Source organism: Plectrocnemia conspersa, unplaced genomic scaffold (assembly GCF_051122295.1).
Source record: "Plectrocnemia conspersa isolate PC_06_02 unplaced genomic scaffold, ASM5112229v1 ptg000013l, whole genome shotgun sequence".
Lineage (NCBI taxonomy): Eukaryota > Metazoa > Arthropoda > Insecta > Trichoptera > Polycentropodidae > Plectrocnemia > Plectrocnemia conspersa.
In genome coordinates this window covers 810,912-825,611 of record NW_028277177.1, presented here as the reverse complement: position 1 = coordinate 825,611, position 14,700 = coordinate 810,912, and the positions used below count along the sequence as shown (strand labels likewise).

The 14,700-nt window shown below is 34.0% G+C and overlaps 1 protein-coding gene across 3 annotated transcripts in view; it reads right to left on the bottom strand.

The window, feature by feature from the left end:
• Positions 1-313: 313 nt before the first annotated feature.
• aPKC (protein kinase C iota type) overlaps positions 314-14,700 on the bottom strand; it is a 200,539-nt gene continuing 186,152 nt past the window's right edge. For all 3 annotated transcript variants that reach the window (XM_088201605.1, XM_088201606.1, XM_088201604.1), the window contains 4 exons: positions 13,532-14,698; positions 8,689-8,804; positions 7,115-7,247; positions 314-3,133 (listed from right to left, as the gene is read on the bottom strand). In XM_088201605.1, coding sequence (XP_088057731.1) covers positions 7,160-7,247; positions 8,689-8,804; positions 13,532-14,698 — 1,371 coding nt within the window. In that variant the 3' untranslated portion in view covers positions 314-3,133; positions 7,115-7,159. The remainder of the gene's footprint in view (positions 3,134-7,114; positions 7,248-8,688; positions 8,805-13,531; positions 14,699-14,700) is intronic.

Sequence of the window (14,700 nt, the reverse complement as noted above, 5' to 3'; positions counted from 1 at the left end):
TCAATACATTTGGCATTTATACAAATAATCTCACATTTGGCGAGTCGACGGAGTTCTCCGCTAGATATTTCAATAATTGGAATTATCGTTATTAGAATTTGACGCAGTCGAACTGCATTAAAAATAGCACTACATACAAGTGTGGTGCCGTGATGCGGTTATAGCGCAACTATTTTGTGATTGTGTGGATTTTTTTTATATAAGGCATGAGTTTGAAGATTTGGTGATTTTTTAAGAAGAAGGATATAGGAGTTTCGACAATATAAACGATAGATCCGATGATGTTGTATAATAAAAGTAAAAAAATAAGAAGCTCGTGGGTTGTCATGATAAAACTTTATTCATGAAAATTTATGTAATACATGAATGAGTAAAATTATTAAATGCAACAGAAAAATGAACGATATAGTTGCGACTACGACTAAGAAAATGATATAAAAATTAAATTAGTAAAAAAGGAATGTATAATGCATGCTCAACGCTACCGATCTTAACGATATATATATATATATGTATATAAATATTTAGAATCAGAAATCATGATCGAGGCTACAAATAATTATAAATTATATATATAGAATACGATCGCTAAGCCAACACATCCGATTGTCTACGACACTTCGATCCTAGCTCACACTGTTAATATAACATTAATACAAAAGTGATCCAAGATCTGACAAACGTTCGTCTCTTTGCACTATTTTTATCAGACTTTACAATTTCAACAATTTTTCGAATACCAGTTTTCAAAAAATGGCAGTTTACAGCTTATATATATTAAATAGCCAATTTTGTACAATTTTGAAACGACGACATATATCGGAATTTCTCGCAATACATTAAAAAGCAATTTGGGAAGTGAAATGAACTTGAATGTTTATTTAACTATTTCAATTTCACTCATCAATTTGTCTATTGCGACTCGCAGAATCACTGAAACAGATTCTTGATTGTCTATTTATTAAGGTAATTGTGCTTCCCAGATTATTCTATTCATATTATAGCCAATAGAAATTTTGGCACACCAAGATTATTTTTGTCTTCCCAATCACTTTTGTAGTGATTTATTTAACCCTTTGCTTGCCAAAATCTGATAAATCGACTATTGCTACTTTGGCAATTCTTGCCAAAAGAAAAAAATCGGATACATATTAAATAGGTTATAACATATTTGCTTTAGAGGCGAATATATTCTTTCCGAATATCAATTGTAATACGTCGATACTTAAATAAAAGTCTCAAAAGGCACGACAACAAAGGGTTAAATGACTTGCGAAGCGATCTAGTTTGCGAGACAATCCGACGTAATATAAAAAAATTGCAACAACATCCAATTTATAAATACGACGATACAATTTGTTCACATTTTTTTGAGATTTACAGAATTTCACTTCAGTATTAGCACCATACGCACTGATTTACACGGAATGAGCGATTACAACAATTTGGAATGTAACACTTGGACTATTTATATAAATAAATAATATCACATATGTTTAAAAAAGTTTACGCACGATCATACCGCGTGTTTTATAATATAACATTGATCATAGATTCAACAAGGTAACAACGACAACGTAACAGAAATATTCAAATGTGTTTGTGTGTGTGTGTTCATGTGTACGTGAGTGCGTGCATATAGTAACCATATACGCAAAAATTTCACATTTATTTACGAATTCGAAAATCATGTCAGTCATAAATAATGAAAATTATCTAATTTTGCATTTTATTTAATCGATTAATTCAATACCACTTCTTAAGATTTAGCTACCTTATCTTTAAATATGTATAATCATATATTTATATGTTTAATAGATTATAGACGTGTATTTATGAAAAATAATACGATTTTTTTAAGTACGTCCTGCATCGGACGATATAATAGTTGTCCACTGCGATGTTATAACATACCAAACCGGGATAATAAATAACCTTGATAGTTCAGCTGTTTTGGAAGACTTTCGGCAAAAATCATTCGACAGAATCGGAAGAAGAAGACTAAGAAGGTTTGATACGTCGCACCATCGGCGGATCGAAGTCAACGAATAAAATACTTTCAATACGCTAACAATACGATGATTAACTATACGTTTTAATAAAACAATTAAATTAAAAAAGCACCTTGTATATATGGATGCGTTATTAAATAATATTATGATAATAAAAAAATCGGTTAAATTAATACTTAAAGTAAAGATACACGTAAGAAAGTTATTATTGCCGCAGGATCTATACATATAATTGTAGTCCCTTCAGTCTAGTCGAGAAACGAATTTCTCGTCTGCGTGTTTATTTTTCTTCTAACGATTAACTTTTTAAATGATGAGCTAAAAAAGTCCAAGGACGTAAAAGAAATAGCAATTTATTATATAAAAGACTTATGGAACAGACATTTTTAAATATTTATTTATAAAATGACTCATTCCTGCTGAACCATAGAGCATAATTAATTTTCAAGAGTTTGTTAAATGCTTCAGTTTATCAGTCATCTATCAAAGATTTGTTCTATAACTAGAAGTCGTGTTCCATAATAATCTGTTATATATTTTCAGTTATACGTCTTTTACATCCATCAGCCTTTATTGGCTCATTTTGCATAATTTACGTCAAGGAACCGCATTTCAAGTGCAAAATCAAGGTTAAGTACGACTCGTTTCAAACTTTAATGATCAAAATATACTATATATATAATATATATTAGAAATCGCTAATATTCACAAATTCTTTCCAAGGTTGGCACAATATGAGTTTTTATAATATTTTTTTATCCGCGTGTCCTTGAAAAGGTTTTTTCGTATGTTACATTTATAAAATATGTGCACTAATTCTCTCAATATCTGAACAGCTTAATTTTTTTTTGTGAAACGAATAACAGATTTTTAGACTCTCGAAACGAACGATAAAATAATGTTAATACGTAATATATATATATAGATTATTAGTTTTTTAAAGGTATATAGTTATATAGTAGCTTCTAGTTGAGCGGCAGGCAGAACATGTGTTGAAGGAGAGTGCGGTGTGCAGGACGAGGTTCCACCTGTAAGCTTGACAAATCTTCGACGACGTCGTCGTAATCCGCTTCTGACGAGGAATCGCAAGGTGGACCGACTGGGTGATAGACACCATATGGCTGCAACGAGAAATAAGATCATACATAACTATCATTGGCAATATTATAAAGAAAGGATAAACACAAAGATTGAGGTAGAAGGATTCAATGAGCAAGTAGAAGGACTCTTCCTCTACGACGCGTTAGGATGGTAACTCTTCCCTTACAGATGGGTTGTTATTCTACATATTTCACAATAAGTTCCGTATACGCCAAACGATTCAAAAAACATTTTTTTTGCATAAATCCAAAAAAACCGAAAATGTCCCTTGAAGTGGCTGCGAAATGCATCAAAAAGTTAAACGCGTTCGTAAACAAGTGGATACAGAGGTTTAACACATTAAAACCGTCGATGATTTGCCGGAATGTGGTGCGAAAAGGAAGACATCGAAGAAAGAGAAAAAACAGATTACCGAGCTATTTTCTATAAATCCTCATTTATCATTGCGACAAGGATAAGCCAAATTAAAAAATAAGGGTATCGATATATCATGCGAGAGTATTCAAACGTGTTTATGAGCTTCGAACAGATCACAATGAAGAAACCGCTTCTCTTAGAGCAACACGTCGTAAGAAGAGTGACGTGGGCACAAGAAAACATTAATCGCGATTAGGACATTATTTTTCTGATGAAGCATCTTTTTGGGCACGATGTACCATAAACGGAACTTGATCTACTCCCACCAGCAGGCTTTTCCAGCAGACAGTTAAAGTGCATGTTTGGGGATGTTTTTGAAACAAGGATTTGGAACTTTGACACTCTTCATGGACAATCTGAATGCTAAGAATATGGTAAAAATTTACCAGAGAGCATTAATACCATCTGCAAAAATATATTTAAAAGAAAAAATCATTCCTGGATTCTTCCAGAAGACAACGACCCAAAACAGCGGCGTCTCCTTTGATCGCAGTGGAAGGAGGATAAACATATAATCACGTTAGACTGGCCATAAGTCACCAGACTCAAGTTACATTGAAAATATCTGGGGATTAATGAAGCAGGAGCTTCGTGGAAGAAAAGCATATATGTACAATTCAGCAATTATTTTGACAGATTCCTTTAATTCGGCGATCTTTGCCTCGAGAGTACGCCATAAACTTGGTAGAAATTTTGCCACAAAGATGACAAGCAATTATCAAAAATGCAGAGGACTATACGACGTATTGATATAAAAGCGCCGTAGTATATAATAACTGCTATATGTGTAATTTTTTCGTTTTTTTTTTATAATATGTAGTTTAAAAGTTATGTCGGACACATTCTTGTTAGACACACTGTATAAATGTTACAATGAATGTGTATTTTTTAGTAAAGTTGTATTGTCACTAGTCCAAATACATTTTCACCAGTAGATATATATTTCTACTCGCGAAAATATAATTTAATTGATAAGTGCTATTGAAATTATATGCTGCTCTAAAATGTCTCTGAAACTCAATTTGGGAGTTACGAAACATACATTTGCTGTTCAAACCCAAACCTAACCTACACGAATTAACCAAACCGAACTTGACCTATTGAAAACTTTCATTAGGTCAAGTTCAAAATACAAACTAAGCCATATCAACTCTCAGGGATAAATAAGCCAAGAGAGAAGTACAAACAGACGTCGCATCTTGCATATTGCTCCATAGTATGTCTATACTTATATATTAGATTATTTAAAAAAAATATGATGGCTATTCTCATCGATATTACTACAGACTTTTGATATGAGAATTGGTTAAAAAGTATTCAAACCGAATTTTGGTCAATAGGAGGGCGCAAAAAACAATTATTACTTCTCAGAAGGCAAAATTTCACGTCAAAAGCAATAAAATCCTGTTGGCGCCGTCGCGGTGGAAACACTCCGTAATGAGCGTTCCCACTGCGACAGCGACGGCGCGATTTTATTGCTTTTGATGTGGATTTTTGACTTCTGAGAAGGTATAATTGTTTTTGGCGCTCTCCTATTGGTCAAAATTCGGTTTAGATGTGTTTAAATGTGGGTTAAGATCTCCTGTTCATAGACAAAGAATGTACATTTAATTTCTCGAAAGTTACCATTTGATACACATATATTCTGTAATAGTTAATAATTATACTAAAATTAACTAAAAAAAAAATGCATTATAAGTGCTATAGTTACTAATACAAATATTTTTTCTGACTGTTTCTAGTCTGATAAAATCTTAACACTTAACTGACAGGGAAAATAGTACTGACACGTTAAGATTGTTGATAGTAATCCAGGGGAGAGGTATTATCTACTTTTTTGACCTCTGATGTTTAATGACAGGTATTGTAGTATCTACCGGCAATATGAATTCTAAACAGACGTCATCTGGAGGAGGAGAGGGGGGGGGGGCAGGTGGAGCATTATGTCATTTAATGAAATTGAAATAATAAAAAAAATATTAACCAGCCAACTTTTGTCCCCCCCCCCCTCCTTGGAAAAATCTGAAATAACATCCCTAAAATCCTACTGTTCGACAATCATACTTAAATTATAGAAATTATTATATTTTGACATATATTTAATTCCCCTTACATCCCTTCGAAAATCTCAGAAAATATACAAAACCATTGCAATAGAATATTTAATGAATAATTTCAATATCCAGATTCTACAGTATAGGACATATACATTGCCATTTGCGTGTGCCTTCCAAGCTTATATAATTTTTTTTTAATCTTTTAATAATCAAATATATTGCGAAAAATATGCAAAATGATTTAATAATGAAGAATTACTTGTTTACATAATTAAATAATCATCAGCAATAATTTTCAAATTTTTAAGGTTATAGTTCTTACTAAATCAAGTTCACGATAATCCATTCACCATAGACAAGATAAGATTTTTAATTTTTCATTGCTAATTGCATTGGACTATTAGAGATTATTGATTTAACTTATGACAAATAAAGAACATGTTAAACGTGTTTCACTGTAGTGATCAAATGTGCCACGCAAAAACTTTTCCAGAAAAAAATGAGATAAGAGGTGACTCATCGATGGAAATTTTGAAGTCTATTATTTGAAAAGTTTCACATGTTTTTTTTAATTACAATTCTTAGCAGCATAGAGATTTATACATCTGTTGGAAAAAACGTAAGAGTCGATTAAAGTCAAAGTAAGGACTAATTTTTTTGAGGCTTTCCCTTTATTTTATCTTGACAATTTTAATAATTTTCACAATGACGAAAATTAAAATTTACGATCGAAATTCAATTGAGTGTTGATGCTAGCTGGTGTCAAGTAACTTATAAGTTACTTTTCTTTAACTTAGACGAATGGGAGCAAAAGCTCATTTTAATCAATGACTTTAATATGACTTCCGTGTGATTTTTACCGAATATCTTACTGACACTTTAAATATTTCAGATACCTTTGACAATTGAGAGGAACAAATTGTTAATCATTGATTCATATGCATGTTCCAGTTCTTTGGACAGATTGTCGAGAGAAAATGTGAAAGGATTGAAAAGAAGAGCAGGATTTTAGACTCTTAGATATTTAAGGTGACCAGATTTAAAAAATATCAAAGGAGGACCCTAAAAATAGAAAGGTGATTAAAAAAAGAGGATAAATTACTACGGGAGCTAAAAAAATAAAAGGTCATTACGGAAAGACAAAAGGAGGGCATCTGGTCACCTTATGATATTCTATGTCAACATCGATAACTCCGGTTCTTTTCCTTATGTTCCTAATAGTCTTGTGTATTAATTCTCTTCATTTGTAATGATTTTGTGGATTTAGTGCCTCTTAGTGCATGTCGACTTTCAAGTTCACATGACCATTACAAATTGGAAGTCACACGAGATAATCGAAATATTAACAATAAAGAGGAAAAACGTTTTTAAAGGACAGAATAGTAAAGATCTTTAAACATATTTCTAAAAGAGAAGAATACAACTTGGAGCATCTAGTTGTGTTTGGAAACGTCTGATGGATTCTTATTAATGCGGATACTGATGTAACTGTTATGTTATGTTATTTTTATGAAGATTGTGGCTTACCTGGGCGAAGGGATCGTTGTAGGGATGTAACAGGCAGGCGTGGTGTCACACGCAGTCTTCCAACGACATTAAAAGCGGGTTCACATATTCGAATCCTTCGAATTCAGATTGATCGATCTGATCGATGACGTGACTGGAAAATAAAATGTTTAATACTTAATTTTATAGTAAATAATTATATAGAAAATATAATATGTATAAAAATGTAAGTAACTGAAGCAAGAAGCTTTTAAAATATCAAGATGCTAATTTATAACAAAAATCATTAAATAGTTTTCTGACAAATATATTATTGCATATAAAACATTCTTAAAGGAAGACTTATAATTTAAAATACTACTTAAATTGTGGAACAATTACTATTTAACGTTATTTATATATTCAATTAGTTTATTATTTATTATTATAAAGTAAAATGTATTAGGTAAAACTACAAAAAACATTCAAACTCAACCTCTGAACTAATTAATAATATAATATAGTACGTACATAAATTCTTAGTAACAAGGGGTTGATAATATTTATTCTTCTTCTATATTTATATATTATTCTCAAAGTACTTTTTTAAAAAGGTATATTACATAGGTAGCAGGCGCGGTGAGATAATTTCCCTCTCGATCGCTCGCGTGTTAAGTGACGAGAGTGAGTGAGAGATAAGAGCATGCGGTCAGCATGCCCTTGTCTCTCATTCACTCTCGTTACTTAACACCCGAGAAATCGAGAGGAAAAGTATTTCATCGCCCGCCCCTGATAGGTAAATACTTGTATAACAGGCTTCATTATTTTGTTTTTAATAATATATTTTTTTCAAGTACATACTAAAAATAGCTTGAAAAAGCCGATGAAATTGATTTTACGGTTCAAAAGATAATGACAGTTGCAGCACGTTTATTTTACATTTGACAAGATAGTGAATGTAATAGCTACAGTTTTTCAGATGGATTATTATATTTTTTTAATTGAAATGGATCGAGGTTGTTAGCTCTATTAACTGCTTCCATCAATATTGTGCAGTGGAATACAATATAGGTATTGAACATATGTGTTTTTTTCTTTTGAATTCTAGTGATTTGGTTTTAAATATCAATTCAATAAAAGTCATTCAATGTTACAGGAATTAATTTGAGATATGAATGCTTCTCTCATGATCAATTTTAGTTTAGCAGATCATTCAAAACACTAATATTTTCAGAAAAATTGTTTTTCTCATATTTTTAAATCTAATCTGACTAGAGGCTGAGTTTCATTATGCCGAGAGACGTATTAGTGTGAAATCATTTCATGTTGAATGAGTTTATGACACACGTTTCAACATGCGAATCTTCAATAATGCAACACATGCAATTTTCAATATAAAAAATGCATTTCAAATATATTGTAATTCTTTACGTAGCACGTGTATTTATAAGTATTGATTGAAAATCAATATACATATATTGTATATACTACTTTCGAACGATACATAATATATAATCGGTATAAGGAACGCATGCGACACTTATCTTGCACTCGGCGCACATCAAATACACAACTCTTGTAAATATGTATCAAACATTTATATGATGTAAACTTACGGATCGTCCGGCGTTAGGTGTACGGGCTCGTCCGTGAACTCCGGCGGGAAGTTAGCGAGATCGCGGTCCGAATCCAGTCGCGGCTTGAACGGCGGCTGCACTTGCTTCTGCTCAAGCTACAAAAACAAAAATATGGAAAGAAGAAAAAAAGAAAAAGCGATAGCGACGATTCGAGTCTCCGTCGCGTGCTAAAAACTGATCTTCTCGTTCGGTTCTTATTACATCGAATGATACCGCTGAAAATAATGACGGTGAATTAAAACAATTCGAGTGTGATGTGTGTAATGTAATATATACGGTATAGATATAATAATACGTTGTGTACAAAAGTGCATATGATATAAATAAGTTATTTTACCTTTGACTCGTGGATTAATTAAGTCACATCGCCGGCTTAATAGTAATCTCATATATTTCATTCATATTTTACATATCTCAATATGACATTCTATATTTATAGTTGAAGGTAAATGAGATATATTTTAATGTAAATAAAAATATATGGGTTAACTAAGCCGATGATATATTAGGTGCGATTGTCGCATGAAATTGCCGAATTGGTTGTACAAATAATCTGTTTTTTTTTAATTTATGCTTGCTCAAAAGCATATGAATCCACTTATAAAATAGTGTTTAAGGCATTTTCAAGATATTATTTTTTTATGAATTTAGATGAGTGCCTCAAAAATAGGAGGCTGATGTCATGGAATAATTCGCAGAATAGCTCGGAATATGGGCCAAATGAGCTGTGTACACAATATTTAACGGTGGTTCAACATATGCGTCTCATTCATTGCAAAAGTCAATATATAGACATATGCTATTTTAACATCAAAATAAATCAAAGATTCCAATTAAAATCATTGAGATGCATCACAGGCACGACAAATAAGAAATTATTTTTCCCTAAATCTCATACTTGATTATAAAAAGATACAAATATTATTCGGACAGTCGACAATTTCATGCGGTACAATCCACCGTAAACATTTTACCTTCGAGACCCGTTGATTATCAACTCAAACTACTTTATATACATATCTGTATATAAAAGCGACGAAGTCTACAAACGCCAAGACGAAACAACAATCTGGCGGTAATGCCGAAAACGACAATACTGCAGATTGTTCTTCATTCGTCACAAATCAACTGCTACGTTATTATTACAATACGTTATGTATATGAAGCGCTTAATGCCTCGTTACAACGCATGCTGCCCCATGCTATAAGCGACTCACTGGTCGTCGGGGGTCAGAGTGGGCGGCTCGCGAGTGAACTGGCGGTCGAAATTGTCCAGACACTGCTGCAAGCACAGGTGGCGCCTCTCCAAGTCTATCGGTTTTCTATTTTTACGAGCCTCAGCCGCGACTTTGTCGTCGTTGTCGTCGTTGTTAGCGTCGGCGGGAGAATTGTCGGGCACTTCGGGGAAATTCACGACGCTGCACGGAGAAGACGTGAACGGGATAAAGGGAGCCCGCACCTGTTTCTTGGCCAACTGTGCGATTCCATTCAAGGTTGTGTATATACAGGGTTATATATATATATAATTAGATATTACAATAAACATGATTTTGTGCAGATAGATGAATATAAAAGTGCTGATGAATATAAAAATAATAAAATAGGACGTAAATTAAAAAATACATGAGCCGCTGAGTTGAGAACAATGATTATTTTTACAGTTTTTAATAATAAAATTAGTTTGCTACACTATGGGAATTATATATGGGCATATCAGAGTGTACTAGGTGTGCACATCCGCAAAATAGAGCGATGTATTTGCATATAGTAGCATTTGTAGGCGCTTGAATATCGTGTTACAGTATATATTGGTATTGGGCAAGTCGTCCAGTATATACAACGTCCGGTATAGACCAGACAGTACATACAACTGTATACTGCTGCGCTGTCTGCGCCGGCGTAGCGTCGAACCAATCAAAATGTTCCCAGATTTATAAGTCAAAGTCGACCTGTTGACTGGCAGCACACTCATCTGCTTTTCTATTAAATAATTCCTCAATAGCAGGTCACTCTTATTTTATTTTGGCGTAAATAGTTTATTTTCTTATTTATTATTAATATTTATATTTAATTGCAAATAGCGTTGAAGATATTTTAAATACTCCATTTTCAAAAATAAGTTATGAGATTCAATTGAAGATAATTTTAATTGGCAAAGCAAACCTGCCTCTTCTAAATTTATCTATTTATTTAAATTAAATTAAGACCATCGTAACCTAACAGGTTACCCCAATGCGTCACGATGGTCGAAAGCAATAATTGTATTATTTCAATATACAAAAAAATATATATAATTAAAATAATACATAATTAAAATATAATTACAGCTAATTATGGAGCCGGATTATAATATAATAATTAAAATATAATGCCAGCTAATTAAGGAGCCGGATGGCCACAACCACAAGCGAGTCAGAAAGTGCAGACGTCCTAGCCCCAACGGGCATAAAAGAGGACGTGATCGTGATTCTTGAAGACGATCTGGAACCCAAAACTGGAATTCCTCAAGAATAGATGGATTGTCGACAGCACTCCTCAGTAATTTTAAGAAATGCTTAGCGACATACACAATGACTTTCTGCGAGAACTCAGCGGATCGTATCCCAACACTCCTAAAATAAAGGCGTAAATAAGACTATGTGGCCTAAGCTTGATTTCAATGGAAAAAGGACTCATTATGGAATTAAAACCGAAGAGCAGATTTTACGAAAGCATAATTGAAAAATTTATGTCTAAAGAACGAAGATTAGAAATAATAATAAAATTTGTTTTAAGAAATTTTGCACTATTTTTTCATTTTTCATATACAGGACACCCATCGTACGCTACTGGTGATATATACCATTTTTGACCTCTGATGTTTAACGACAGGTACTGTAGTATCTACCCGTAAAACAGTGGGAATGCTAGTTACTGAGCGCTGCCGACACGATTTTATTGCTTTTGACATGGATTTTTGACGTCTGAGAAGGGATGATTGTTTTTTGTGCTCTCTCTCCTATTGTTCAAAATTCGATTTAAATGTACCTTTTTTAATTCACAATATTATATATAAATATATATAATATTGTATATATATATAAATATATATATATATATATATATATATATATATATATATATATATATATATATAAATAGTCTTAATATTATATGAACGCTAGATTACCGAGCATTTTCACGGCGACGGCACAATTTATTGTTGGCATGGCTCTAATAAATTAGTCAACGGTTTTATGTTTTTTACGCCATGAATTTTTGTCAATTGGTAGTTCTTTATTTTCTTCTTCATTAGTGCTTCAAATATTTGTAAGAGCATCTAATAAGTATTAGTTTCTGATTGTATATTTTTTCTATTTTAGATTTTCCGTTACAGGACAAGTACATTTTGTTGTTCTCAATGTTGTTTTCCATTCTTCTCGGAGGCTCGTCATGTTTTCTTGAATAGTTTCTGGTTTTGTGAAATATCAATCTCAAGATATATGTTTTCTTGCGATGTTGATTGCATAGGAGCTTTTTGGAATGATTCTGTACTTATTTTCAATTATTGACATATTTATTTTTATTATTTTTTTGACGCAATTCATATAATTAATTTTCAACCATTTAATACTATTATATTATAATTGTGGCTAAAACGAACTAGAGATTTAATGACACAACCAAGCTTTATATATGGGAATTAAATAGGTATTTTTTTAAATGTTTTATGAATGGAATATATTCTGAAAGACAAAAACAAATGCAGTCAAGAGATAACGACGTTTCTAGGAATGTGATTAAAATTGCTTTCTAAAGAAAACTATTTCGGCGTCACATATTTCGAAATGTTTTTGGTTCCGAAAAATCCCTCCTTTCCGTTAAAAGCCAGAGATATTAAAAGTTTTGAGTTATGCCCCTGACAGTGGATCTTAAGTCATCCTGAGTGGGAAGAAGAGGCTTAGCCATTGGCTTGTTGGTCTATATTGAAAGCAGCATAGCAGTCAATTGGCCCCTGTTATTCGCAGATGGCCCAATTCAGACTTTGCCTTTTTCTGGTTGGTCCACATTTAAGGTATTCTACAGAGAGAGCCCTCAGAGACTGCAATCTTTAAAGCTGCATCTTACACAGGCGTTACAAAGATTTTAAACCAGTGTCCGATAACAAATAAGGTACTAGAAGATTAATACTCAAAAATAATTATAGTGGGTTTTAAATCTCAACGACTCATATAGGGGCGGTATATAGTATTAGAAAAAATGAGTAGTAAGTATGTTTCTAGAGCGCATGGTAGTAAGAGTAAATATTTTTGAAAAGATAATTTTACCAATTAAATGATATAGCATGAAATCATCTCATGACTTACATTTTTAATGCCACGCACTCTAGATTTATAAATTACTAAAATAAATATAGAATAGTCAGATGTGATGTGTGTGTATAATATTATGACGATGAGCTTCATAGTTATATAAACATTATTAAATTAACAATTTGTCCATTGTAAAACGAATATTTCAAGTATATGATTTACATCTTATAATATAACACCTCATTAAGTCTGAGTGTTTGCAAAAATAATAGAAACATGCTCGATCCAGTTAAAAAATTAAACATCTCCACAAAGCCAAAATTCATAAAACAATTTGTTTACGAATCGTTGAGCATTTTTGTAATGCTTTTAATATGCTCTGATAGTTTTTCAGATAGTTTCAAATATGTTCGAACGTCACTATGAGCGTATATCAAGTACACGTCAATCGTGGCTTGTATCAAGCAAGCGTCTATTTAGCAGACGTAATTCATGATTTAAAAATGTACAGGTAATAAAAAATCGCTTACCATTTCCCATTCGATGGATTTGAAGAACGGATGCTCGGCGATATCTACGAAAGCGCTCTCTCTGTGGCAGCCGAGACGCTCCAGAGGATTTTTGTTCAAGAAGCCTTTCAGAACCGAAGCAGCCTTCACACTCAACGACCTCGGGATGCGGATGGTCTTCTCCAGGATGACTTGGAACAGATAGTCTTCTGAGTTCTGATCCGGATTTTCTGAAGCTCCGGCGATGTCGAACGGAGATCTTCCTGCCAGCATTTCGTAGAGTAAAACGCCTAAAGCCCACCAGTCCACGCTGAATCCGTAATCTTCTCCCCTCAATATCTCCGGAGCTATGTAATTGGGCGTTCCGCAGAAGGTAGATGTAGTGTCGCCTAAGCGGATGCCTTCCTTACACATTCCGTAATCCGTCAGCTTGATGTGACCCTCGTGGTCCAACAGAACGTTATCCAACTTCAGATCTCTGTATATGATGCCTTTGTCGTGGAGGAAGTTGAGCGCCAAACTAATTTCGGCCGCATAGAATCGAGCGTGTTCTTCGGGAAGACGTCGCTGCCTCTGCATGTGGAACATGAGATCTCCACCGCGGACGAACTCGATCACGAAGAACAGCCTACTGGGGGTTTGGAAGCACGAATGCAATCCGACCAAGAACGGATGGTTAGAGGCCGTCTCGAACACGTGCTTCTCCGTCTGCACCCAATCGATGTCTTCGTCGTCGGTGACGAGCGCCTTCTTGATGACCTTCATGGCGTATATCCTTCTGGTCTTTTTCAATTCGACCATGAGCACTTTGGCGTAGCTGCCTCTTCCGATGACCCTGATCAATTCGAAGTCGTTCAGCGAGTACTGGCGTTGGGTGCCGGGCTCGAGCAAGTCTTCCGCGCTCTTATTGGCGTCTTCGACGGGGATGGATATGCCGGTGAGGTCCGGCGGGGGGTCCGGGAAGTCCTTCGAGTCGCCTAGGATGCGGTCCAAAGACGTGGGCGTGTGGAGGACAACCGCTTCGCCGTTGGGCTCGTCTTTCATGATGGGTTCCACGTGTTCGTTCGAACATGGCTTTTGCACCAGTTTGTGACACTTTTTGTGCACCAACAGTTTGCACTGGATGCATTTGAAACCTTGTCTGCCGAGACCCCAGATGCGGTCTTGACAAAAGGCACAGAAAGCACGCT